Source organism: Haemaphysalis longicornis, unplaced genomic scaffold, assembly GCF_048455015.1.
Source record: "Haemaphysalis longicornis isolate Haplotype H1 unplaced genomic scaffold, Haemaphysalis longicornis Haplotype H1 scaffold_9, whole genome shotgun sequence".
Classification (NCBI taxonomy): Eukaryota; Metazoa; Arthropoda; class Arachnida; order Ixodida; family Ixodidae; genus Haemaphysalis; species Haemaphysalis longicornis.
Window position 1 is genome coordinate 140,899,508 of NW_027526460.1, and position 27,961 is coordinate 140,927,468.

Genomic DNA, 27,961 nt, shown 5'->3' on the forward strand with positions numbered 1-27,961 from the left:
AAGGCTGAGAACGCTGTGGAAGAAAATCTCTCGCAGCCTCAAAAAATATGTTTAATATCTTGACATAAACAATACCCGAACACTGCACTGTAAAATGATTTACACCCTTTTTGTCTGTAATAAAATCGTTCGCCCTACGACACAACAAAAAAGCACCCTTTGAAAAAGAGTAAATAGGGATAAAACTACCTTTAAAATATTGTATTATTGGGTTTTTTCCAAGGCTGTAAGGATGTTATTAACGACAGAACACCCTTAAGGAAGTTTTGCTTTGTTTTTTTTGTTTTTGCTAGGGTGTAAAGGTGTTTGTTAGAGACAGAGAAATCTCCCTTAATGGTGTACATGATTTCACAGCGCAGAGCCTAATAAGACAATGGTTACGGTTAAACCGGCTGTGAGTTTACCTGACTACGAGAACAGCACGGCACCATCCACATGGTCCCCAGTCCTGATTGAAAGTTCACTGTACCGTGCCAGCCACGTAAGCAGCGCCAATGAAGTGATTCTTGGGACAGATTCGAATGGTCCCCGCATGATTTTTCTGTTCCCCAAAACATTATTTGGTAACTCTAACACTAAAAAAAAAATACAGTAGAATCTCGAAAAACGCAAATCGCTTAAACGGAACAGCTGCCTAGAAGGTTTGGTTGGTTTTCTATTCAGATAACGTAAAAAAACTCTCGGTAATCGGAACTTAAATTTCTGCATCACCGTGTAAACAGAACCAGAAATGGAACTTCTTGTGAAATGAACTGGCATGAGAATCAGCTTTTTACAGTTCCGGCTGTTTCGCTCTTGTTTTTTTTTTCTTCCTCCATGCTTTTTTAGCCTTGTTGGTCTCGTAAGCCTCGTCTCGTAAGTAGTTAGCCGTGTTAGCGCAACGAATGCAACATCGCAGTTCTTGTTCCAGTCGTTCGGTCTCGATTCTAGACGCCGAGGCTACAGGGCTCAGCTCCTGTCGCCTCGTTCGTGCCATCGTTGTGCTATTCGTCCTTCATTACCACGTTGCCGTCTTCTAAATTCGGTGGCTCGTAAGCACTCGCGAAGGTGAGGCCTCTAGCCTCCGTGAAGAGGCAGTTGCAAGGACTCAAACAAAAATAATTGACGCATTTTGCAGTGCACAGCGACTCATTGTTGCCAAATCAACTTTGTGAATGCTGTGCCTACGCTTCTTGTAGTTTTCTTGCTTTCTGAAAACTCTCAGCTACAGTCACTTTCTAGCGGTTAGAGCTCCATGAAATGCCCTTAGAAGTGTGTACGCACATAAATTTGCACCTTAGAACATCTCTCTCAGTAAACGGAACTCCTGTTAAACGGAACTAATTTTTCCGGTCCCTTGAAATTCCGTTTATCGAGAGTCTACTGTACCTTGTTTACGAATGTCCCTGTATACGAGAGTTAGGCGAGTACAGTCAAGTGAAGCAGCGTGAAGCACGGCAAGTGCACGGCCGTAAACAAATATTGACTTTCATAAAGGCTAAATCAATGTGAGCTGATTGCTGCGGACAAAAGAAATCACCGCTCAAATCGTCTACACAAAGCGAATTATTACACACAAGGACCGACATTGCAAACCACACTAGTAATTGCCCTCTCGCCGTCCTTGGCAGCCACGTGGCCGCAGTCACAGTAATATTATTGTTTGATGTTGACTCTGTATAATCCCACCAACACGTTACATTATTTATAAATTTATTCGAGCTGATATTTTCTTCATATCCCCTCCCATCATTCGTAATACTTCTCTGAGGGTTTTGGGCATATAACGCGATAAATAAATAGAATTATGTATATTTTGTTACATAATTAATTATGAATTCCACAAGTAATTATAAAAGGATATTTATTCAGTAATTAGTTATTAAAAAAACTTCCCCCTTTTTACAGTTAATCGTTGCGTTCTATAGAAAGTTCCACAGCATTCTTATTTCGATTTCTTTTGAAACTATGTACCGAAGCATTCAGGCCGCGATCTGTAAGCTTACCGACGCCATCTACAGATGTCTTTGACAAGCTGGTAACACGGCTTTCAGCCTTAGATGTTACCCATAGGAACTCCCGCACGGTTCGCATCGGGCCGATCAAATCCGCAATACCTTATTACACAAGACCCGCTTCAGCGGACATGGCAAAATTTAACAAGGAAGAATCGAATTCGAACAATGGCCCGGAGTAACGAGAAATGAGTGATCTGCCAATGGAACTGCCGTGGGTTCCGCCGGAGACGAGGGAACCTACAGCAGTTCATAGACACCAAAGTTCAAGAGGCGCCGGACGTATTAGCGCTGCAGGAGACAGCCGGACAGTCAAGATTATCTCCGTTGTTGCGACATTGTCATCCTACCACTGACAACCCGTTGTAGCGAACGGGAAGGCCGACCCGAGCCGAGCTCTGTCGCCTCCGACATACGTTTGGTAGCGTGGTGTCAAGCGAGCGACTAGCCGCTGTTGCAGCCGCGAAGAAGTCCAGAAGCCGTAGGCTAACGTAACTGTTTACTTCATAGCGAGAGGTGACCCGACGCCAAAGAACAATGCTCCGACGGGCGAGGTTACAGTACAGAACTGAATAACTCGAGCAGAGTGACAGAAATCATGCACTGCTCAAACAGGAATGCGTTATAGCGCTTGAGGGGCTCGCATTTACACCCAAAAGTGCCAACGGTCAAAACAGCGTTCCCTTTCGATTGTGCACACGCCACAAACGTCACAGACACACACCGCACTCTTTCCAGAGTTCGTGACCAGTCGGTAGCAGTGGCGCACGCTGAGTCCGAGAGAGGGGAGAGAGGAGGACTCCGCTGCGGACGCGGGACCTCCGTGTCCTTGGGACAGGTCCCTGCTTGTTGCGTCGGAACGCCATGGAGACTTCGCCGCACAGGCGAGGAGTGTTGAAACAAAGCCAAACGGCGGGCTCAATCGTAACGCCATTTAATCCTCACGGTAAAGCCTCCGTCACTCCGTCGCCTGCTGTCACCCGCGCTACTATAGCTACTGGCGGCAATTTAAGAAATCAAACGGCAACGGTAGCGAAAGGTTCCACCTGATATATTCCTCGTTCCTCTTACAACGCACGTAGAGTAGGGGAACATGGTTCTATAAATGTTGGAGTAGGGAGCCTCGATTCACGCACGTCTCCACTGTACGGCAGCGCTGGCATTGAGGCCCCCGGCCTGGAGCAGTGAAACACGGTAAATTTAAATTGACTTGAGTAAACCACTAGCGAGTTTAGCTTTGGAGGACTGAGATGGAAGAGGAACAGCACGAGAGGTGAGCGGAAAGAGAAGGGGTGCATTTATTGGCAGGGGCGCCAGACGACTATTGTATTTCGTCGACATTTGCAACGAAAGGAGCAGATACGCGGCCAATTCTTTTGTCCCATTTAATCCTGTTGCATTACTGGCGATAAGGCGCACCTTGCTGTAGGTGACGCTGTGGTGGTTCCGATGCTCGTTTTCCGCCAGCAGCACCGCGGCCCTGGTCTCGAGCTGCGCTATCCTGTCGGCGATCTGCACGGCCCGCGCGGAGCCGGCGCGCACGCCGAACGGCTCCATGTGGGCGCTGTAGAAGAGCGACAGGTCTCCGCCGGGGGCGCTGCGCGCGCGGAACCACGAGGCCTGGCGCGAATTGGACGAGAGCTTGAGCTGCCGCTGGCGCCGGTACGAGTCCTCGAGCGACAGTCCCAGCAGCGTCTGCAGCTGGTACTTGAAGAACAGCAGCAGCATCCGGTCCAGGGCCTCTGCGCTCGCGAACCTGCGCCAGTCATGCCTTGAGGGAAGCGCTATCTGCTTGAAGGTCCAAACACGTGTGTGGAAAGCGACGCGTTTGCGCTTGTGTTTTATCCCTCTCCCAAACCTGTCCTGTAGCCTTCATGCGTGCTCCTGCCTGCTGCCGGTCCGGTTTCCAGAGAGGGAAAACGCGAGCGGAAGGGCGTCGCTTTCCGCACACATGTTTGGCTCTTTATGCTCCTCTAGGCGTAACTTCTTTCAGGGCGCGGCCCTCTGGTAGCAGTTACCTGGGTTTCGCCTTGGCGTCGTCCGCGTAACCGAGTGACCGAACGCAGCAGCGATGGCAGAAAGACGCCGGAGAAAAGCGTCTGGCTAAGGGTGAGGAGGGGGCGGCACGCGCGGCTATGGCGTCATCTGTCTCACAGCCTCCCGCTCCCTCTAGTTTCATGCTTCACTGCCAAGGCACTGACACGCTGACACTTTCCACAGACGCTGTTCTTTTCGCCGCTAATCCAAACCACGTGACATTTGCGCGTGAGGTTCAAACATGATTTTCGCGGGAGGTTCAAACACGATTTGCAACAACATGCTCGCTCGCTCCTTCCCCGTGCGTGGTTAATCCGAACCACGTGACATCTGCGCGGGAGGTTCAAATATTATTTCCAACTACACCCTGGCCGGCGGCGGCGACGCGCTATGAGACCGCAGAAAAGTAGCGAGCGCTGCCGTGCGTTCGCTGATGACGCGATCACTTCCTGAGACGCAGATAAGACAGCAGCTCGTGCTGCGCCCAAATTTCGCATTAGGCAGTATAACAGTCATCGGTGCATTTTTTCACACTGCTGGGATTCTCAGTTCTTAAACGCTAGTAGTTTTCTGAGCCCCGCCAGGTGGCCTTCGGGAAGCGTCGCTGATTAATTAAGGAGAAGTTTCGAGGCCACTTCAAAGCTACTGCAATATGACCGCGGCTCAAAAAAAATTCACAGCATATCCACGGGGTGAATGATGATGAGTGGGCGAAGCTCCTGAGGGGAAATCATCGGTAAAACCGTGACTCTTCAGTGAAAGTTCGCCCACTACATCTGTGTCCGAACGTAACGTCTAGAAAGTCTCGCTTAAACCGCGCGTCGGCACCTTGGGGCTGAGCTCGCCTGATGCGTTTTGCAGACGCCTCCCGAGCTCTCACTGCATCGGGGTCTGCCTGCCGATACGCGCGCTTTCTCGCCGCTTCCCGTTCTCTGACGTTTTGCAGATCCTCTTCGCGCCGCAGCCGTGCCGCTTCGCGTACGGCAGGGTCCTCGCGCCGTTGCCGTGACGCTTGGGCCTCTCGTTCTCGAACGCTGGGATCTTGGCGGCGTCGTCGCGCAGCCAGACGACACGCTTCGGCCTCCCGCTCTCGTACGGCAGGATCTTGGCGGCGGCGTCGCGCAGCTTCACGGAGCGCTTCTGCCTCGCGGGCTCGCACATCTGCAGCCTTATCCATCGGGCGACTCCGAGCGCGCGCCAACAGCGAACGGATTTTCTTACAACGCTCCCCGCCATCTAGTAAACAATCCAAGAACTAAACTAGAGGTAGCCACGCCATCTAGTAAACAATCCAAGCGCATCTTTTCATCATATACAAGTACCGCCATCTAGTAAACAATCCAAGAACTAAACTAGAGGTAGCCACGCCATCTAGTAAACAATCCAAGAACTAAACTAGAGGTGGCTACATACATACGTCGAGGATGGACAGACCCACGCCCTAAGGAGCTTCGCCCCTAAAAGGTCTGCTGAGGTTGAAAGTGATAGTGTCTTCCGGAGCACGGCCCGCCTCTTGACGTGCGCCGAAACAGCTTGAGTGCGGGCGCCCTTTTTCGTTCGAGAGCATTCACGCCGACGACTGTGGTTTCCGTCTCTTACACAGAATAAAAGCAATACCTGGAATCCCTGCATTTAGAAGGGGCAGGATATTCCAAATGGAATTGTACAGAGAAGCTGATATTTGTTAACATCTGTCCTCCCTCCTTCGTGTCCCCGTAAAACTCGTCAGCCAGCGCAGTGCAGGCAAGCAGAAGTTGGTGCGTGAGTAATGGATCCTGAACTGAGATTTAATTATGCTGCAACCAATACATAGACAAAAACCCGATGTTTCGAAGCCGGCTCGGCTTCTTCTTCAGGGGTGACTGGGGCCACGCTGCAGCTGCGTCTTATAGGACGTCCTATAAGACGCAGCTGCAGCGTGGCCCCAGTTAAGAAGCCGAGACAGCTTCGAAACGTCGGGTTTTTGTCTATGTATTGGTTCGAGTATAATTAAATCTCAGTTCAGTAACTTCCCAACCAGACAGAAGTCTGTCAAAATGTTCACCTTCAAGTAATGGATCCTGCAGCTGACGAAATACTGAGTCGAGCAAAGCATATGCTGAAGTGCCCAACACAGAGACTGCTGCAGGGAGGCTGCAGCGGCACACTCCGCAATGGTCCACACCCTGCCTGTAGGCTTGTTAACAACTTTCATGTAAGCGACTAAAAAAAACTGCCGCAAATTGATACCTGATTCAATGATGGTACAACGGAGATGACCATCATTTATCCGCCCAATCACAACAATTAAATCGTCAAATGGCATATTGACGACCAAGGTCGTTCCTTCTGTCCTCTTGGCTTGAGCAACCACAGCACCTCCATTGTAGAGTCACTATGCCAAGTCACGCACTTCTCACTAGCGTGAGGGCGAGAGGGAACTTATTTCTTTTCTGCTCCCGAGAGATCGAGCTCGCAAAAGATTTCGTCGAGAGCCAGAATCGCGGCGTTGCCGTAAAAGCAATTTCCACGCAGACGGGCGTTTCATCGCCAAACAATGGTCACTGAATCGCTGTGTTGTGCGCTTTGTGCGTCAGATGCCTGTGATGTGAGCCCCAATGATTTCAAATAGAAAAACTAAACAGCGGTTCGGGGAACCGTCCCTCAATGTCCTTGTTGCCAACTCCGAGCAAAATACCCGCTTTGCGAGGCGCTCGGTTAATGCAGCGCGGAGGCACCATTGAAGGCCGACGAACCGCGTGGCTTCGCAACCGCCACATTTAAGTACGTGCTGCCCAATGTAGAAGCAGCGCTGGATGGTTTCACTCACCGTCGCGCAGAGAGCCCGACATCGTCCATGAACTTGCGTAGAGCTTCGACCCCTGACCCTGACCATTGGACGCGCACCTGCACGCACGCACGGTAGAGCGCGGCCGCCTTCTCCGAGGCGCTCTTGGGCCCCGAAAGTGGCAGAGTAATGGCCTGCGGGCATTAATGGTCTTATGTTACCAACAGCAGACATCGAGGAAGCCAATAAGCGGCACATTGTAGGTGGTTGACCGAAGCGAGCGTGTGCCAGCGCCCTGATACTGAGCCTTCTCGATTATCACTCCCGGATCGTCTGCGGGCTGCCTGGGACGCGATCCGACCCTCAACTTTACTATTTTTTTCTACGGAATCTTCGTTCCGAACGCAGTCCTCGGACTGCCTGCAGCACTGGTAAATCGAGGAGGCCCAATAATGACGGCATAAAATAAGCCCGGTTGGATTTATTCTGTTTCCAGTAAGCGCTAGTATTGAAGCTTGCACGGCCTGTTTATCCGGCCACGCCGACATTATAGTTTTCCATATGTGCCTGCCAAGTGAACAATACTCTAAAATAATTGTAGACCTAAATTTCTGGAAATCCAAAGTGGGTGCAGATGCACCTCATCTCCCGCCCACCGTATGCGCTAAATATTGCTATTTTTAGCACGACAGCGTAACTAGGCTCATCGGTAGTCGGCGCCAGCCCTTCGCCAACGGCTGTACACTCAAAGCGTCCGCGGAAGGACGTCATCACCGCCAGTTGGAAGCGACTACCTGACCGCCTGAAGCACGAATGACGCGCAGAGGCGAGCCAGATTCCCTTCCAAGTTAGGTACCAGCGCAGCACTACTGTGCGCTGCAAAGCGTTGATTAAACATGGTGATATGCCGGGTCACACCACCAAACCGATCTAAAAAATCCAAACCAGCTTTATTGACGAACAGAATCCGCGGAATTGAACATATAGAACACTTTACAATAAACAAAATCACGGGTCTTGGAAAAAATGGCTGCGGCTCAGCTCAGCTAACACTGGATATACAAAGCAAAATCTTTGTTTAGCGCGGGTAAGTGTTGGTTTTACTTAGTAAACCTTTCATTTACGTGTAATTATAGGTACACATTCATCGTTAATCCAGGCATGACGGCTGCGCCTACGTCACTGATTAGGCTCGGGTAGACAGGCATCATTAGGCACACGCCGGGTAGTCAGACGCCGATTGGCGACCACGGCTCAAATTTATTCGGGGCCGTGCAATGCTCACAGAATGAGGCCCAGCCTCACTTTAATTAATGACGAACACGGCGTTCCTCTTCGCCGGGCGCAAGAACAGTCACGTAGCCCCAGATGACCCAGGGGCGCATGCGTGTGCCAGCGGCTGCGGGACAGCGAGGCAGCGGGGACAGACCGCAGCCGCCGCCGCCCACTTGAGCAGAACTGACTGAAAACGGCTTCTTGTGCGCAACCAAATGCGGGCCCGGTGAGTCGCGTGATGCGCTGCAAGAGTGTGTCGCAGCTGCGGTCAATTGAAGGTCAAATTGCGGACGATGGCGAAACCGCTGGACGAAATTAGTAACGCTTTGCTTTGAAAACTGCTGGTATTGCTGGGGTGCGAACCAAGGTCATTCACTTCTCGAGGCTCCTCTTCGTCCTCATGATCGGCTGCATCGTCCCAGCTGTCTCAACGATGTAGACGTCGAACAGCATTGCCGGTAACGGAAGATCGGCCTCGTACAGCGTAAATTTGCCGTTCACGACCGCGTTCTTTGCCTTGAACATTTCGAGATAACGGGGGGAAATAGATAGTGCCTATTGGAGGTAAATGCACGGCGAGAAAAAAAAAAAGTTTTGACTTAACCGATACTTCGAGATATCCGAGTTTGAGATAGCGAGGGATAACTTATTATGTCATTATCATCTCACAGCCCGTTTCTGTTGGCGTCGTTTCCTTCTTCTCTATGGTAAATAACGCGAGGCGTCACTAATCACCCGGATTAGCTCTACATATACGCTATCAGCGTAAGCGTGTTTTTGCTTGCGTAATTAGCATGCGCAGATTATTTCTGTAGGTCTCATTGTATGTCTCAAACATATACTTCTAAGCAGAAGGTCAGAACGCCTTACTTAGGTCGGCCTTTTGTCAAATGCGACCACGAATCTGCCGTAATGAAGAGCACGCGTGTTAGACCTGTACTCCGAAGGTTCCGGGTTCCAATTCCAGACCACCAAATTCCACAATAATTCTATTCTGCTTCGCAATGCCGGTCATTTTAAGGTCAATGTTTCGTTCACGCTGGCCGTGGTTTTCTCTTTGGGTCCTTTAAGGCTTTTGCCTTAAAGGGACAGACAACCGATTTTTCTCTATCCCAAATGAAAGGGCATCACTTAAAGCACCTTCACGAGAAACGGTTTTGCTGATAACACCCTAGAACTTTTTAAATCGAAATTTTTAGATCTACGAGCCGTATGTGTCCCTCCCAAAAATAATGCTGGCAACCATGACATAGAGTAGCTCGGCAACGTACTTTTTTCTGTATGCGAAATGAAAAACGATATCTCAAAACTTGTCCCCAGCTAAAAAAGTTTGAATCGCAGGCTTTCCTGTTCTTTTATATGTCTTTTTAATGCAACGGTCTATTTTGCACAAATGCGCCATCTGTTGGGATAGACGACAGGTAGAATCTGGCTTCACGTTGTGGAGGTGGGAAGTTCGATTCTCCCCGGGCGCGACGTTTTTTTTAAGCTGCCGTTGGCGTATTTGGAAACTGAAATCAAACATTTTGCCCGAACAAACGCCCCTGACTCAGGCAGAATCGTCAAAGCTCCTTCGCTGTGTCTGTTTACTGAACGCTGCCGTTGATTCTAGGCATGAAGGCTCAGTTAGCCACACTGAGAGCAACCCAGCGACGGCGGGTGGCGTGTCTTTAAAATTTTCAAAATAATGTTTAGAAATACATATACAATTTAACCTTGTTTAAATACTTGGGTGAAAAGGTTTTCAATACGTAAATAAACGTTTCAGCGGTTGCAGTAGCTGCCAGGTTTGCAGGTCACGTGACAGGGACACATATTGTAGTGTCAAGTTTCGGCACTACGAACCGCCACCTCTCTGATTTCAGGAAGTTTGCTGCCAAATTAAAATTATTTCCGCCAATTTGTTTAGAAATTGCTTGTGGTTACCGGGCTATATAAAACACTCGCTTTCATATGAGCTAGAGAACATATACGCGACAAAAATCGGTTGTCTGTCCCTTTAATTAACAATTAAAAGTTTAGTTCTTGCAGATGAAACACGCGTGCGTGTTGCCTTCGTGGTGTCTGTAAAGAGCTGGAATACGTGATCCCCGTTGCTTGACCCGGGTGACGTTGCTTGACTCGTTGCTTGACACGACAGCTATCATTAAAATTTAAATGCTGGGAGCCTTACACTGGACTAGGAGGGCTCCGGATTAATTTTCACCAGCTGGGCGTTATTCACATGCGCCAAAAACTGGACACACTCGCACCCTGGCTTTTCTCCGCCACCTGTAAATAGAGCTTTGATTCATGATGATGGTGGTGGTTTGGGTTTAATGGCGCAAGGCCAACAAGGGCAAAGAGCGCCAAAGACAAAGTTATTTGATGATGACACACATGTCAAATAAACTACTAAATTGTCTCAGTAAAAAAAAAAAAACTGAAGTGACTTAATTAATGAAGATGGTTGCTGTATAGGGCCAGGATGATTATGCATGATATGAAAAGAGCTTTAAAAACTTGACGTCTGATAAAATATGCAAAACACGCTTAATAGAAAAAATTGGATTGTCGTCCAAGTGTGATGGGTGTAGCGGGATGTGTTGTCTTTACAGTTCAGAAAATTGTGTGTCGTGTGGTGTTTAGTGCCTTGCATTGAATGAGTATGTGGACTACGGATAGGACCTCTCCGCACCTGCTACACAGAGGTCTTGAAGATCCCGTTAGCAGATACGAGTGCGTTGCATGGGTGTGCCCTATCCGTAGCCTAGCCAAGGCCACTTCCGTGTGTCTGTTGTGTGAGTCAGTTGTGTGTCGTCCCAAGTGCGGCTTTATTACATGTAGTTTGTCGTCTGTCTGTTCACTCCAGTGTATTTGCCATGTTCTACGCCAGAGCTATGATTCAAAATGGCTCGAGCGAGCAGGTCTTGCGGGTGCGCTCGCCTGGAGGATGCGATGCAGGTCCTTGTACATGCGGTCCTGCATCTGGCTGAGCAGCTGCCCCGACGGGTGCCGGTATCGGCCGCACACGTGCGCGTAGAAGTTCTCGCAGGGGTCGGCGCTTGCGTCGCGCATGGAGGACAGCGCCTCAGAGACCGTCACGCACCGGTCGCCCTCGCAGATGCCCCCCGTCACCTGCACGGGGCAATTTATCGCACATCAGCGGCAGAACAATGTGCACGGAAAGTCCCTGCCGCGCATTCATACAAAGTGAATGCAAATGGCTGATTCATGGACGCTTTTGATTCCTGTAGTCCTTCGCACGTCTGAGTTGATGGACCGATATAGTTATCTACTTGGAAGTCCGGTAATGACCAATAGGCTGCCTCTGCATATTTCACTATTTTAAGCAGGGTTGCCTGACTTACTCACCCGATATAAATCATCGCCACTTTACTGGTTTGGCAGTAATACTGCTAGTTCGTCGACTGGGATGTGTTAGCGAATGTCTTGGGCATTGGCACGAGGGCAGCCACTGGTTGCCTTGTCAATTCTTATTATATTTTATATAAAGCTAACCCAACGTTTCACGTGCATCGCCTTTCCTGAGAGCCCAATTGGTAGCGCCCGAAAGCTCTTTTCCCACATAGCCCACTCAGCGCGTGTACAAGTTAACTACGGTGGCACCTACGCGTAGACTGACGATGTGAGGATGCATGTCAAGGTTATGTCACCGAGCGGCCTTCCACACCCCCTTGGCGTGTCCGCTGGCCGCTTTCGGGCTCCAGGCCCCCGGTGTAGTTCAAACGACCTTTCTGTCTTTTGAACTGTTTACTTTGTGTGTTTTGTCTGAACTACTTTCTTTAATTCAATAACTCTCCAAGTGCACGTTTTCGAGTTCAAACTTTGTGTCTGTGTGTAATTGGTCGTTTTATCTTTGGCGGGAACATGGCTGATTGGTGCAAAGAAGCGTCGCGCCAATTGCCTACAGAAAGTGGGGCCAGACTGCGTTTTTTTCCCACGAGTCCGCTTGAAGCAAATATAACGCTGCTCCGCCGGCTGCTGGGAGGGCGTCCTGCACCAGGGACTGATTCGAGAGACGCTGCCGCCTATCGTCGGGCCCTTTCACCGGGAGACCGTGAACCAGTAAGCCATGTTCCGTTAAGTACTCTTGCTCTACTGACTGTTTTTCTCATTTTATGTAATAAGTGCACTCTTTCAAATTTGTATGTGTTAACGATCAGCCAATGTCACCAGTCAACCTTAAAACTTTTCCAACGTCTCGACTTCTTCACCACCGATCATCATGCTACCGTAGCGGCACTTACTGGACAAATTCCGGCGTTGCACAATTATGCTTGCATCGAGTTATCACCTGCTTCAGCTTACGATTTCAATGAATGCTCAGAGCGCAAAAAACGGACCACTGGCCGCGTGAAAGAGAACTAACAGTGCTAGGTTGTTTTTAGTTTCTCTTTGCCCATCGTTCGTTTTCGCTGTGAGCATCACAAAATAAAAATTAGCCAGTACCCTCTAGCTTTATGTTCTGGTTTCAAAGCAGTTCTAACTGAGGCGGCAAAATACAGGTGAGCATTGCGACATTCCTTTTTTTTTTAGCCTGCCGGGTGCTACAAAGTGACAAAGGCGATATAAAAAAGAGGTGCTTGATTTTGCTGACCGTACATCAGCTATTTTTCGATTAAGGGGACACGTGCAAGAAGTGCTCACAATCATTATAATCCCAGTCAGCTCTGCTGCAGAACGAAAGCTCTTCATATACACTTGCAAACTGCACTGTCCGAATCTATACTTTGCCTACACTTTTTGGTCCCGTCCCTCCATCGAGTTATCGGTTTTCCCGTGTACGTAGTTACCTCGGACTCGTAGAGTACCGTGATCTCCTCCCTACGGAACATCCGCGTGATGAAAACGGCGAGAGCGGCGGCGAAGACCACGGCCCCTGAAACTCCAGATGCCAACACGAACGCCGCTTTCTTGCGGTTCCGTTCGATCGTTGATTTCCCCTCGTACTGGAAAATGGAAGACGACGTTGAGTGCAACACATTTAAGCACTTGGTCTTCACACGATAGAAAAAGCTGTTATAAGCGATAAAAAAATAGAGTAAGGTCAGAACGAAGAGAATGACAGTAAACACGTTTACTGACGTGTACAAGTCGTTGATTCAGCACTTACAAATGAACCTGCAGGTTGATTTGTAAGTGCTGAATCAACGACGCCTGTATACGTTGCCTGTCACATCACTCGTTTTCGAATGGAAGCAGTAGGGACGTCTGACGTGTCCCCTGGGACGCGCCATACCACGGATGCAGCGCCAAACAGGGCGTATTAGGGGCCCTAAACATGAAAGCGTATAACCGCCACCTTGGAAGGGACGCACAAACCCTGCTAGTCGTGTCGTACAGTTTCCGTGAGGTGGAGCAGCCCGCTGGACAGTGCTCGGTGCCTCCATTCATACGTGTCCGCCATACAGGGTGGAGACACATGTACATTGCGCCGCCATTTTGGGTCACTCGCTCGCCGCCGCAGGAAGTCACTGTAGCAAGACCGCGCTATCATTCTCGCGGCAACGCGATTTACTCGAGAAGTTTGACCCACCCTGTCTATTTCACGTTGTTCAATCTTGTGAGAAAGTAAAACAACTATGCGTTGAGCATTTTGACCCAATAGCGGCGGAACGGGACCGTTAAAATGGTGTCTCCAACATGTACGGTGGCGATCCACGCACCCTAGAAGGTGCAGGACGGCGTGCTTCGCCGCTGGGCTTCCCATTTGCTCTGCAAAACGCGGCCCCACGGTGTACGACGCGATATAATTGAACAAGCGGAACAGGTGGATACCTTTCTAGGCACCGTGAGTAAGAACGTTTTCCCTCTGCGACTGCTAGAACTAGGCTGCCGCTCCGAAGCCTAACGCCTGCCAACTAGCCGAACGCGCCACCTGTATACGCACGGTGGGAGACCACGCACTTCGAACCCTCCCACCGGCTGCACTACACACCGACTATCATGAGTGTTTTCTTGAGCAACGTGCTCCAACTCATGGTGATCCAGCAGCTGGAGACAGCTCTGGCCAGGCAGAAGCGCGGGCGGCTTCCCGATCACGTCAATGGTCGGACCCCCCAGCGCCGACGCCTCCGGCCGGACGCGGCCACGTCTCCGGATCGGCTTTAACACCAACAGCCGACGGTGAGGGCGGAACCCTGTGTGGTGATCCCCCTCACCGATAGTGCAGGATAACCAATAAAAGTCCTTTCTCTCTCTCTCTTGAGCAACGTGTTTTTCTTGCCCACTCGAGAGTCTTTCCCTCCTTCGCGTTGATTGGGATGATTCACTCTCGCACAGAGTGACTTTGCCTGGCAGCGATCTGCTTGACTGCCGCTGACGCATGCCAGTGGCTTTAAACACCGGAATATTCATTTCTCGATGACAGTAGCCCTTGAAATTGAATTCCGTGATGGCGCACGTCGGAAAAAAAAAGCTCGCCGCGTGTCTCCTCACTTTGCTGCAAATGTGGTCGAAAGACGAGAGTCCTGTGCCGCCACTGCGATGTAAGTTCCTCTCTTATCTTCCCAGCCCACCGGTCGCGATTTGTTCCTCCCGTCTCTGTCCTCCCACGGTAAACGCGGTAGAGGTTAGCTCTAGTGTCACTAAATTAAGGCTTTTAGAGTATTGGCACTCTTTTCTCTCATTGGTATGGGCGGCCAGGATTTTCATTGGTCGGTCGACACCACGTGATTTTTTGTTTACATATAAGCGCAGCCATTTTGTTTCTGGGCACCTCTCCTCTCTCCCTCTCTCTCTGCTGCGCGGACGCTAGAGCGGCCGGTCACACTCTGCCCGTCACAACCGGCGGCGGTTTCGTTGGGAGAGATGGCAACACTGCAAGCCAGAAACAAAATGGCCCCCAGACGCTTCCCGGTGCACGAAGTGGCGGTGCTCTTAAGCGTAGCTTATTTAGGGACGCTGGTTAGCCCCAGTCAATCCAATTATAGCGCCACCCGCTGCTCGCGCGCCGTCTACTGGAACCTTTCGTTACTGTGGGACTTCTTGGAATGCCGCCACAAGGAATGCCGCCACGGGCGCTAGCGCTTGCTGTATTTTGGGGTGAAAAAATTGTTTTCAAAGCCGAATTTCTCATTTTGTATCGCGAATTTGAGGCAGCCATGTATACTATATGAAAAGAACGCTGCAAATGTCACTAATGCATTGACGTATCGCCGCGAATATGCCTAATGTTTTGTTTTTACTGAGCAATGTAGACCACTACAAAGGGTGTTTCCAGATTTAATGGTTTGGAAAAGTTTGCCGATGTAGACCTCTCTCTCAAGGATTCGTTTAACTTCTCGCCGGAAGGCTGAATCGAAGGACATACATACATGCGCACATACATACATACATACACATACATACATACATACATACATGGATGCATGCATGCATACATACAAACATACATACATACATACACACACATACATACATGTATACATACACACATACATGCATACATACATACATACATGCATGCATACATATATGCATACATACATGGATGCATGCATGCATACATACAAACATACATACATACATACACACATACATACATACATACATACACACATACATACATACATACATACACATACATACATACATACATACATGGATGCATGCATGCATACATACAAACATACATACATACATACACACACATACATACATGTATACATACACACATACATGCATACATACATACATACATGCATGCATACATATATACATACATACATGGATGCATGCATGCATACATACAAACATACATACATACATACATACACACATACATACATGTATACATACATACATACACATACATACATACATACATACATGGATGCATGCATGCATACATACAAACATACATACATACATACATACACACACATACATACATGTATACATACACACATACATGCATACATACATACATGCATGCATACACACATGCATGCATACATACATACATACATACACACATACATACATGTATACATACATACATACATACATACATACATACATACATACATACATACACACATACATACATACATACATCATACATACATACATACATACATACATACATGCATGCATGCAGATGTAACGGCGAAATTTTGTCAAATATCTGCCGCTACGGTAGCACGCTGATCGCAGTGAAGCAGTCGAGGTGTTGAAGAAGTTTTAAGGTTAACTTGTTTACTTTACTGATGACATTTACTGATCTTTAACATATACAAATTTGAAAAAGTGCACTTATTACATCAAATGAGAAAAACTCAATAGACCAAGGGTACTTAACGGGACATGGCTAACTGGATCGCGGCCTCCTGGCGAAAGGGCCCTACGACGGGCGGCACAGTTTCTGAAGCGAGCTCGGGTGCAGGCCGCCCTCAATAGCCGGCGGAGCCGCGTTATATCCGCGTCAAGCGGTCCGGTGGGGAACGTATTGGGGGAAAAAGTGTATTCTGGAGCGCGCGGATCGCGGAGACTAAGGCACTTTCTACAGACAATCGTGGAGACGCGTGTAAACACCAATCAGCCATGTTCCCGCCAAAAAATGCGGGCTTGGAGAATTATGGGTGTAAAGAAAGTAGTTCAGACAAAACACACAAAAGTAAACAGTGGAAGAGACAGAAAGGTCATCTGAAGTACACTGAGGACCCGGAGCCCGAAAGCGACCAGCGCACACGCCACGGGGGGTATGGAAAGCCGCGGCCGTGCCGAAACCCAAGCTGGGCCGATGGTCCCCCTCGACAGCCGCGCCCTCCGGTCGGTCAGCGCACCGACACACTCCGCATGCGTTTCTTAGGAAAGCTGGGCCTTGGTGGCCGAAGAAGGATGCTGCAAGAATAGGAAAAGCAAACTGAACGGGGGCTCCGCGACACAGACAGACCAAAATTTTTGTGTACAAGTATACCAAAGAAAAGCTATCCTGTTTAAGAATTGTTCCGTCGTACCACGAACAATGACGGAATACGGGCGTACAGGTCCGCCGATCCGGCGAATGCGTAAACAGCGTTCGCAAAACGCCGGTTTAAGTCGAAGTCGAAACGGTGGCGGTACCCGTCACACTCGACGCGTCCCATAATCCTTTGTTCCTGTTGTAAAATGGACGATGCAACGCGGGCAGCCCTCAGAAGGCGGCAAAAAAGCGTAGAATAGGGGTGAGTGACGACGAGAAACTTCCGACACCAGTGGGCAGCGCAAGGAGAGACAGGCAGCCAACGCTGCTACTAAAGCCAGCAAACCTGGCCACTGAGACGGGTAGAACGAGAACCATGGTCGGCACGGTGTGCGAGGAGCGTGCGAGAAACGCCGCGTTGCGGGCTCGTAAAGCCATAGCAAAGCATGCCCATCGGGGAACCGTCGATCAAGTGCACCAGACGGATGAGTGAGATTCTTGCGCATAATTAAAAATACTTAAAAATAAAATCCACCCATCGATAGTTTGATTGATTGATTGATTGATTGATTGATTGATTGATTGATTGATTGATTGATTGATTGATTGATTGATCGATCGATCGATTGAACTTGTTGACTGAGTGAAACGGTTGATTCATTACCAATTTCATGTAGCTATAGGGCGCGCTTCTGAAGGCATAACAAAGGAAGCCTCGAAAAGACGACCGTACGTTGATGTTTTGATGTTGATGATGATAAATAAATTTGATCACTCTGAGTACATTTATCCAGTACATTTATTTATTTATGAGTACATTTATTTATCCAGCCCACATTGCCCCCATTGGAAGCCAACTACTTGGCCACTGAAAAAGAATGCCGGGCCTTCATTCTCGTGTGAACCGTGCTTAAATTTCGACCTTTCGTATATAGCCGACCATTTACTTCGTCAGTGTCCATCACTCATTCTGCTGGTTAATTATCCTGAAAGGCCTGTCTGGAGAACTCGTACGATAACGCCTGCGGCTTTAAGAATTCGAAAGCGAGCTCGTTTCCATGTGCCGATAAGAGCATGCCAACGCCGGTTGCCTCTCGCGCGCATTAGCTGTCCCTCCGTCGGCGAATAACTAAGGTGATGAAAGCGGTTTTGTGACGTGCTGGACGCGTATGTCACAAACTGCAGGCCAGACCCTCCATTTTTTATATTCGGACGGCCGACATGACGGCCTCCCGGACGGAGTCGGCCATTTTTGCGCCTGGCTGAGGAATTTTGTGGTCCCCTTCGGCTTTGTGCTCACCTCCTTTGTTTCGCCCCGTCTGCTACAAGGACAAAAGCGGGCTGCAACATTCCACCGGACGTGCAGGTGCGCGAGGGGTGACGTCACGAGCGCTGGCTCGGACCAACACCGATCTAGTCGGTGTTGCTCGGACGCGCGCGGACGATCGAGGCGAGTTGCCGAGGGCCCCGAGAGGGAGAAAAGAGGAACAATGGGAAGACGTCAGAGCAGTACTACAGGCGGCCAGCGAAGGTTATTTAAGGGAGCGCACGCGGTCGATTGTGGCAGTCGGCTGGAGATTCGTGAAAGTGCTACGCGGGGAAGGGTCCCGGGGGTGACGCGCTTTAGCAGAAGCACATCGGTAGGCTCGCGACGGACCGGTCCACGCCTCGGCTCAGCACTCGAGTTCGCCCGTCGCCACGAGTCCCATGACCGACCAGCTTCTGCACCCCGGACCCCCGAAACACGTGAGCTGCTGCCCGGCGAGGCCATCTCCACCTCGTCGGGACTTTCTGCCGTTGAACCGGCGGGTTCTCCTTGCCTCGTAGAGACTTTCTCTTCCCGCGCTCCCTCCTTCGTAATTGTTTGTTGTATCGGATTAGGATATCCGCCTTCGGTTTTTTTTTCTTCTAGCGTCACTTGTAACTAACGATGTTTGTCCCCTAGAGGGTTTTGCGAGTTGAGTAATTGTTAGTATTTTTTTGGTAGTTGCGTTGTCGAGGTTTAAACAAGTGTTTGCCTCTAGAGTGTTTTGCGTGTTGCGTACTTGTTAGTACTTTTGTTGTAGTTGCGTTGTCGAGGTTAAAACAAGTGTTTGCCTCTAGAGTGTGTCGCGTGCGGCTGTCTGAGTTATAAGTTCAAGGTCGAAGGTTAAGGCGTAGGCCACGGTGGATCGAGTGTCGTCATAGTGGCCACCCTGTGTATTTGGCTTTCTTTAGTTGTTTTACTACGTAGTTAGCGCTGTGCGCTAGCCTCCCAGCGCGCGCGTGCGCTTAGTGTACGGCCGATTAGTGCCTGCGCGCACGAGGTCGATGGCAGTGTGAAGGTTTTTTTCTCTTCTTGTGTCGCGCGTTGCGCTGTAGTCTTTTTGTTTGTGCAGTAAACCTATATAGTTCAAAACGTAGTCGAGCATCTCCGTTGTGATTTCATTCACCCCAGAAATCTCGGCACACGTGAAAACTCACGGGCCGGCCACCCTGCTAAAATATAAATAACTGTTGTCTCGCGCCCCTTCTTTGGTATTTGCAAGCGGACGCAATTATCCGCGGGAGGGGTTTGTGACAGCGTCCTCCTCGGATCAGCAACAGGCAGACTCCGAGCTACGGCCGCTGATTGATTTCGTGAAGGGACGTGTCCCTACTGTGCCGCGAATGTTTTCAAGAGCCCTATCATCATTCTGCTTCCGCGATGGTGTCCTATGTTAAGAAAACGTTTCCCCGCGCGGCAGAAGCCACCTGCTTGTAGTTGACGCAGTACTTCGTAGCGAAGTTCTGCTGGCCTGCCACGACGAGATGACGGGAGGCAACCTCGGCCATACCCGCTTTCTGACTAGGATCCAGCAATCGCATTACTGACCCAAACATTACGTGAGCACCTGTTGTGAATGCCAACGACGGAAAGCACCACAACGCCGAACGGCGGGCCTCCTGCACCCTGTCCAAATCCCCGAGGAGCCGTTTGCACAGGTCGGAATGGACCTCTTGGGGCCACTTCCGACGTCGTCAGTTGGAAACAAGTGGACTATAGTCGCCACCGACTACCTCACTCAGGTCGCAAAAACGAATTTCTCCAACGAGGAACTGCATATGAGGTTGAAGGTTTTTGTTACCGACATAGTTCTCTGCCACGGTGCCCTTGTCATCGTTATCACCGACAGAGGGAAGCGTTAGCTGCTGGGCTTGTCGACGTAGTCATGCAACTCAGCGGTACTTCCCATCTGAAGTCAGCAGCGTACCACCCGCAGACGAACGTGTTGACGGGATGTCTCAGAAAAACACGAGCGGACATGTTTATAATGTACACCGACGCCAAGCACAAGACGTCGGACGCCATATTACCATTATTCACAATCCCTTAGAATACGGTTCCACAGGACACGACCCGTATAACACCGTTCTTCTTTACGGCCGACCCGTGACCACTATGTTGGACGCACTGCTGCCTCACGGCACAATCGGCGACAAAAGGCAACTGCGTGAGTTTACGGAACGAGCGGAAGAAGAGCGCCAACTGGCACGCTTGCGAACAAGGCAGCAAAGGCACCATGACATGCACGTTTACAACCTCCGGCACAGGACTGCCGTGGCACTCTCTGAAATGCTCCTTAAACGCTACCTTGCTCTTTATAGAGCGTTGCGCCAGGTTAGCGACGATTCAGCGACGATGTTAGCGAGGTTGTGGACGATGGACACGTTTCTCAACGCCGACATTACCGCCGCCCTAAAGTTCATGTCGTGCGCATGAAGTCCTACGTCAGGTGTTGACGGACTCTCTTAGCTAATGGCACAATCGCATTCATTGTTTTGAACAGCTTTGCGTGTGTCGGGACGATGCTCTTTCAACGGGGCGGGGGGAGACAAATGTCACGTGGATATCATTTAAGCCGAGGAATCTTTTGCTGGAGGTGTGCATGGTCGCGGTGCTCGTCGGTGTGATTGAAAATTATGCACCCCTCCGTCTAATGACGACTATAGTAAACGCACAGCTTTCTCATGATGGATTCCTTTGTTGTCGTCTGAGTTTAGACTTTGACCCGTAGACGGTTTGGACTTTGGCTCGTTCAGCTTTAAGTTGGACCCGCACGCCGTTTGGGTATTTATCGCAGCCGCTTGTACTTTGCCCTTCGCCATTTTATTTCGCGCAAAGAAACGTTCGCGTTCATTGTTAGACAGACCGCGGGATGCATGATTTATCTTTAAGCGCTGGACACATGTACGATCGGTACACGCGATTCGCATGCGACGGATCGTTACGACTGTTGCCACGACTTGTCGTACACGTGAATTTGAGACACATGACCCGATGCGCGTTACGATGCGTCGTCGGCGTCGCTCCGCCCACTGTTTTTGCTCTATGGTCAACTACGACGATCGCTAAGCTGAATTTGTAGATTCCCCTTATTTGTTCACAAGAAATGGATGAAGAAGGCAATCGTGAAGCGTTTTCTGCCTTCGCAAACAGTCCGCGCACACGCCTGCCGCGTCTGCCAGCTCGGCACACTCAGCGGCTCGAACCGGCGCAGACCACGGTAGCAACCGCTTGACGCTGCTCTTCTGAATCAATCTGATCGTTAAAAAGAAGTTCCACATGCGAGAAAGTAGGTGTTAGTGTGGTGAAAAATTGTGCTTGGGATTGTTATCAGGGCTTATTTTAAAAGCGGCGATCAGATATCTGCCGCGATGCAAGCGTATACGCTGACCGGCCCCCGCGGCGCGCGGCGGGCGGTGCGCCGACCGGTCGAGAGATGGCAATACCTGCGCGGAAGCATCGAAACAGGCTACGCATATGTTCAACTACGACGATCGCTGAGCTGAATTTGTAGATTCCGCGCGTTTGTTCGCAAGAAATTGATAAAGCAGGCAATCGCGAAGTGTTTTCTGCCTTCGGAAACAGTCCGCGCACACGCCGGTCGCGCCTGCCAGCTCGGCACACTCAGCGGCTCGAACCGGCGCAGACCACGGTAGCAACCGCGCTTGTCGCTGCTCTTCTGAATCAATCTGATCGCTAAAAAGAAGTAGCTTATGCGAGAAAAGGGATGATAGTGTGGTGAAAAGTTGTGTTACGGATTGTCATTCGCAGTTACACAGATAGCGGCAATCAAATATCCGCCAGGATGCTAAGCCTAAAGTTTCCAACACCCGAGCCGACCAGAGCAACGCACGCCGGTTGCGGGGGGTTGGGGCTCAGCGGGCTGTCATTGGCTGTGGCCTCACGACGATTGCAACGATGGCACGACTGCATCTGGCTTGCCAGACGCACGTCGTGAGCCTCCTCCGACCAGCGATCGACGCCAAAACGGGTCCTAACGATCAATCGTAACGATCAGTCGCATGCGAATCGCGTGTACCAGTCGTACATGTGTCCAGCGCTTTAATTTTAAATGCAGAGCATTTCAGTAACTCACGATGTCACCCGCGTTGGCGTCCGTAGTCCGCGTCCGCATCGCTCCCCCTACACTATATCAATACTTGCCGGCGCCAGGTTTCGATCCTACGACTCTGCGGGCGGAACGCAAGGTGCACGGTGCTCTACCAACTGAGCCACAAAGCCGACACAGAACGGAAGGTTACGAACGTGCCTTATATCCTTGACTCATTCAACCGTCGGCCAGAGGTGCGCCCTCTCCCCCGCGTCCTCCTCGCCTTCTCTCCGCTCGCAACGCCCTCTCTCGCCGCGTTCGGTTCGGGCGCAAGAACAGGTGGGGCGCTCGCATCGCGCTATCTCGCCGCGGTCGGTTCGCGCTTAAACCACATATGTCGTTCGCGCGCGCTGCGGTCGCTAACATCTGTGGCGTGATCGTGACGTCAGCATCACGCGTTCGCGTGGTGGCGATTTCGGCGCTATAACACTCTCTCGCGAGTGGCATTGGATTGGATTCGATTGGATTGGCTTGGCTTGGCTTGGATTTGGATTGGATTGGATTAAAGTGGATTGTGTTGGATTGTGCTGCGTCATAGCCGCGCCACGTTGCGTCATAGCCGCTCCACGTTGCGTCATAGCCGCGGCAGGGGGTTCACGGCACGTTTCACCATCGACTTCATCGACAATGTCTACGCTGGAAGACAACAATTACAACAATAACAACCAATACGTAATCCATACGACTTGCAGGCGCGCCCCCCCGCAGAAATGCTCTGCATTTGATCGTGCCCCTCGCGAGGGGGATGTTTCTTCTTTTGCACATCCATGCAGACCTCTCAAAATCCAAACTTCTCCGACCGTGTGGGAGTCCCCTAATCGGATAGACGTCGGCTTCATAACGCGCGGGACCCCACTGGGATTCCGACCACTGGAAGAGTGAGTTGGCTTTCCTGCATGACATACGCCATCAATGAGATAGAGAAAGCTTGGATTTAAAAACAGGTTCTATTCTCCCAGAATTGTGTGAGACCCCGTGCCTCGTGACCGCCACCGCACGGCTCCCTCACACGCCAACATGCCATCCCATACCGCACTCAAGAAACGCAGTCCCCCCTCACTCCGAGACCGGCTAGCATCATACACTCCATGTCTATGGTGATGCTTGTCAATATTGCACCACCTCATCTGTGTCACTTCACGCACCTTATATCCATGCCTCTTGTTGTGACTGTCCTTCCCAGCGCAGTCACCGGTGTAGCGTCGCTGCCTTGCTCCGTCCGCTATTGACGCGGCGTAGAGCAGAGCGATGAAGTTCTCGAGCCGACGAAGAGTTGAAGTAACATTTATATACAGTATGTACAAGGGTAAGCCCACGTTACATGGCTCGCACAAAGGCGACAGCACCTCTCCACTCGGTGCCTCTGAAAATTGCCGCCAGAGAATGCCGGCGATAAGTGCCTCCGGGCGGGTTTTTATACCCCCGGAATTCCGTTGTGGCCCCGAGAAGTTTGAATCGCTCCAATCAGGAATCTCGCTGGCCGCGAATGGAGGCGAAGGGGTTTCCTCAGCCGAGCCGCCACGATGGGGAATGGGAGGGCGACGCCCAGGCCACCTCTGCGAGGCCACCGCCAGGCGGGTGGCGGCCTGTCGGTTGACGGTCGTACACCCGATGCACGATTCGGCCGAGCCCCAGCGACGAAAACGGAGAGGCGACTCTGCGTCGCTGTGAGTCTGGGCCCGTCGGCCGCGGGTGGTTTGGTCCGGTTTGGACGAGGCGTGAATCGGCCCCGCTGTTGGCGCGTCGAATTTGGGGCTGGGCGCTCTGGCACAACACCCTCCATCCCATCGGAGCGCTACACACCAAGGCCACACGCATCGCCTCACCCTCGTACCGGCGACCACGGTTGTTCAGTGCCTAAAACGTGGCGCTGCTGAGTCCAAGAATGCGGGCTCGATCCTGGCGGCAGAGGCTGCTTTCCAGATGGGGGCGAAAAGCAAAAACTTCATGCGCCCCTATGTCTAACGACGACAATGATTGAACGCGAAGCGTTCATGTGATGGATTCTTTGGTTGGCCAAACCCACAAGGCGAGTATATGCTGCACTGAAGGAACGTACCACTTTTCTAGAATACCCACAGCAACTTGGGTGCGCACTCCGTGGGACTAACGTTTTTTTGAGGGGGGTGTGCGCAGTGAATCGGTACCTGCTGTTTGGCGCTCGCTTCGACCATGTCAAAATGGAGCCATAGGACAGACGCTGGCTTCATAACGCGAGGGACCCAGGTTCGATTCCGGCCACGGGAAGAGTTTTTAACACGAAAGTGTTTTATTCCGGCATACACGAAGATTTCCATGAAATGGCGCCAGTACAATGAGGCAAGCGCCCTGTAAAGGGTGCACCTCTGCACACGGGGTCTTCTTGCGGGGAAGCAACCTTTAGGGTACGTAGGGTACTAAAGGGTACGTTATACTTAGGGTTGTTCGTTTTGGGGTTTTATATTTTAACACGGAAGTGTTTTATGCCGGGATGCACCAAGATTCCACTGACGTCATATCCGTCACGGAAATGACGCCAGTACACCTTTGCCGAAGCGGTCCACCAGCAGGACGTCGCTCGCCAAGCACACCCACAAGACAGCCGCCGGCCCGCAAATCATGCTCGGCTGCAGATTTTCCCTGCACATTTCACTTTCATGTTTTACCTATTCCTATGACAGAGGGATCCACCACAGTTTTTTTTTTTTCTTTCACTTCACCCACGATCATTTATCATCATCTTGGTCAGAAAAAGTTGGCTTTCCTGCAGGGCGTATTTGCGTTCAGCGGCATCAGTGAGGGCACTAAGACGTGGCTTTAAAACGCCCGTGTGAGCAGATTTCGGGACAAGTTAAAGATCCCCAAGTGACCAAAACGAATCCGGTGCCCTCAACTCCGGCGCGCCTCAGAGCCCAGTGTAACTTCGCTGCGCAAAGAACACAATATAATCAATCTCACCCTCGGCATGGGATGCCGCCTTGACTGACCCAGACCACTGCCTACAGTAGCTGTGCCGCATAGCGGAAGACACCTTACTGGCACGGCGTGAAGACCAGCGCAGTTACACTTGCGTGGTTGGGAGTTTTTCAAATAAACTTCTCTCTCTGTGTAAAATGTGCTGTTGGGCTAGTTGGTGCATTATGAACTGCGAATATTGCGCTAACTGGACATACAGAGGAAGGAAGGACAAATGCGCATTGTTTGTCTTCCTTCCTCTATGTGTCCAGTTAGCGCAATTTTCTAGCTCTTTCTCTCTCTCTCCCTTCTTTCTCCTTCTCGCGCGTGGCCGCGCAGCCTGTCACGACATATCGCTCATGCTGTCGCGCCAGGGGCGGCGCTGACCCAGCTAAAATTGCTACTACAAAGCCTTGTCCAACCAACCTCTGTGGCTGTTTGGCTACTCTGCGCGAACGGAACTGTTGGCGTGCAACTCCGGCATATTAACTCTCCCATGGCACCCGACCTCAACGGGCACTAGAGATGCGCCCTCACACATAAACACAGAAAAAGCTTCGCAATTTCGTGCAGTGCCGTACTCTACACGACAGTGTGTTTTTTTTCCTAGGCGATATCACAAAATCGTTCATGGTCGTCGTGAAAGCAGACCTGGAAGCCTCATATGGTTCGTATGTAGATAGCTTTAGGCATAAACATGTCTGTACTTACCAGTAAACGCTTTATGTATGACAGGTAGAGTCAGTGGCCCCTGGTATTCCTCCCGCCCAGGCTCTAAAATTTTGTGAATCGGACCCCCTCTCCTTGTGAACGTGTCGGCCCTGCGCTGTGCCGGCGGAGACCTTCAAGGGTTTGAAACATTGAAGCGTCCTAGCTATACCTTCAGAGCATGGCGGCATAGCAGTCGAAGACTTAGCGACAAATTGACACTTGGCGGACCGGCGCCGTCCGAGCTACTGCGCCAGAACATCTTGAAACGAGAAACGTGTTTCTGCTTTCTTTTCTGCGCACACGGTTCGGGGAGCTTTTGAAGGTTTGCGGATCTTCGGAGAGGCACATAGGTACTTCATGCCCCTAAGCCTAGCAGATCGTATAAAGGAACACGCTGTAGTGTCACACTGGGCAAAACGTTAGAACCAATTCACTTTAACGTTTAACTTTGTCCACTTCTTTTTACTTGCCACCTGTTTGTTGTTTTTAGTCAGATTTCATAAAATGAGACACGAAGACTGTGACCATCAGGTCTACCGAACTTCAGCACTGCCTCGGCCTCTTGTCCGCTCTGCATCGTTAGTCTGTTCCACGGCGCAGTAAGGAAGCAAAAAAAAAAAAAAACGCGAATAAACCTGTCCTCACAGCATTATGTACAAAAAAGTTTCGTTCAAAGACTTACCGTCCTTTCTGAATACATGGCTGTCGGTGTGGCTGTTCTTCTTCTTCTTCTTCTTCCTGCGTTCACGAACCAAATAACTGCTTTGAACCAGGCACCAGGGATTGACCTCAGGGTACAACAGCAATACAATACTTTGCTTTCACGACTCCCTGGCAAAAAGATAAAGGAGACAGAAAATACGACAAAGATAAATATATGTAGATGGTAAAACAGCATAGCTATCCGTCTTCGTTGCGCTATTCAGTCCAAAGCTACTCTCTACCAACTAGCCCACCAACGCACTTTAATTATGAAGCAAACTTTTATGTACAGACTTTCCTGGCTCGATTTCTCTCGCCCTGTATTTTGCGCATGCGCTGAGCTTCCCAGAACCTACAATTAACAACACCTAAAATTTAAATGGATTCTGGTGTTGGTTTCGAGCAAACAACATGGTGGATCAACAGCCGGTGTGTGCAAAGAAAGCACTGCCAATTCAACGGAAACACCAATGGTGGTGTAGGCAGACCATCTTCACCCCCGCACGGGGCACCTTGAGTATTCATGGTGACGGTACTGGCGATACCGCGGACCCCGAGCCCCCAAACATAAGCTGGATCCAACCGTGGCGATGTGTTTATAGGTGGAGGGTTAGAAACCACGAACGGTGGCCGTCGGAGCCCAGGTCAAGCTCCGGCGGATGGGCTCTCTGTCTGTTCACCAGGCAGGGAGCTCCGGGACCTCTCAAGCTATTAGGGTAAGGTTTGAGACGAAAGTACCCCCGTCCCCTACTTTTTTCCAATGCCACATGGATAAATCAAAACCCCCCCGCAAACCCGATCGGTCCCTGAAAAGGGGCCGCACCGATGTTACGTACCCACCCCTTCCAACTCTCATTCTCCCGAAACCTGATAACTATCCCCGATTCTTGATTATCGAATCCCTTGAAAAAGACAAGCCAGTTGCCTCAATGTCCGTTTTTCTGACTACAAAATTCATAGAAGGAATAATAGGCAAACACTACAAAGCCAAAAAGCAAAGAACTGGAGAGTTGCTGGTAGAAGTCACCACCCAGCAACAGGCCACAAGCCTCCTGAGCCAGACCCGTATTGCCGATCTTGGCATCAAGGTCACGCCCCACCGCAGCCTCAACAGCTCACAGGGCGTGATCTCAGAGTCAGATCTGGCAAACGAGACGGAAGCCGATCTTCTAGAAGGCCTGAGAAATCAGGGTGTGACGGCAGTCAGGCGGATAAA

The 27,961-nt window shown here is 50.4% G+C and overlaps 1 protein-coding gene across 1 annotated transcript in view; it reads right to left on the bottom strand.

Moving 5' to 3' along the window:
- LOC144153465 (endothelin-converting enzyme 1-like) overlaps positions 1-27,961 on the bottom strand; it is a 55,142-nt gene that overhangs the window by 21,860 nt on the left and 5,321 nt on the right. Inside the window, exons 2-5 of the mRNA XM_077685108.1 lie at positions 12,870-13,025; positions 10,999-11,190; positions 6,841-6,992; positions 3,414-3,750 (exon numbers count right to left, since the gene is read on the bottom strand). Coding sequence (XP_077541234.1) covers positions 3,414-3,750; positions 6,841-6,992; positions 10,999-11,190; positions 12,870-13,025 — 837 coding nt within the window. The remainder of the gene's footprint in view (positions 1-3,413; positions 3,751-6,840; positions 6,993-10,998; positions 11,191-12,869; positions 13,026-27,961) is intronic.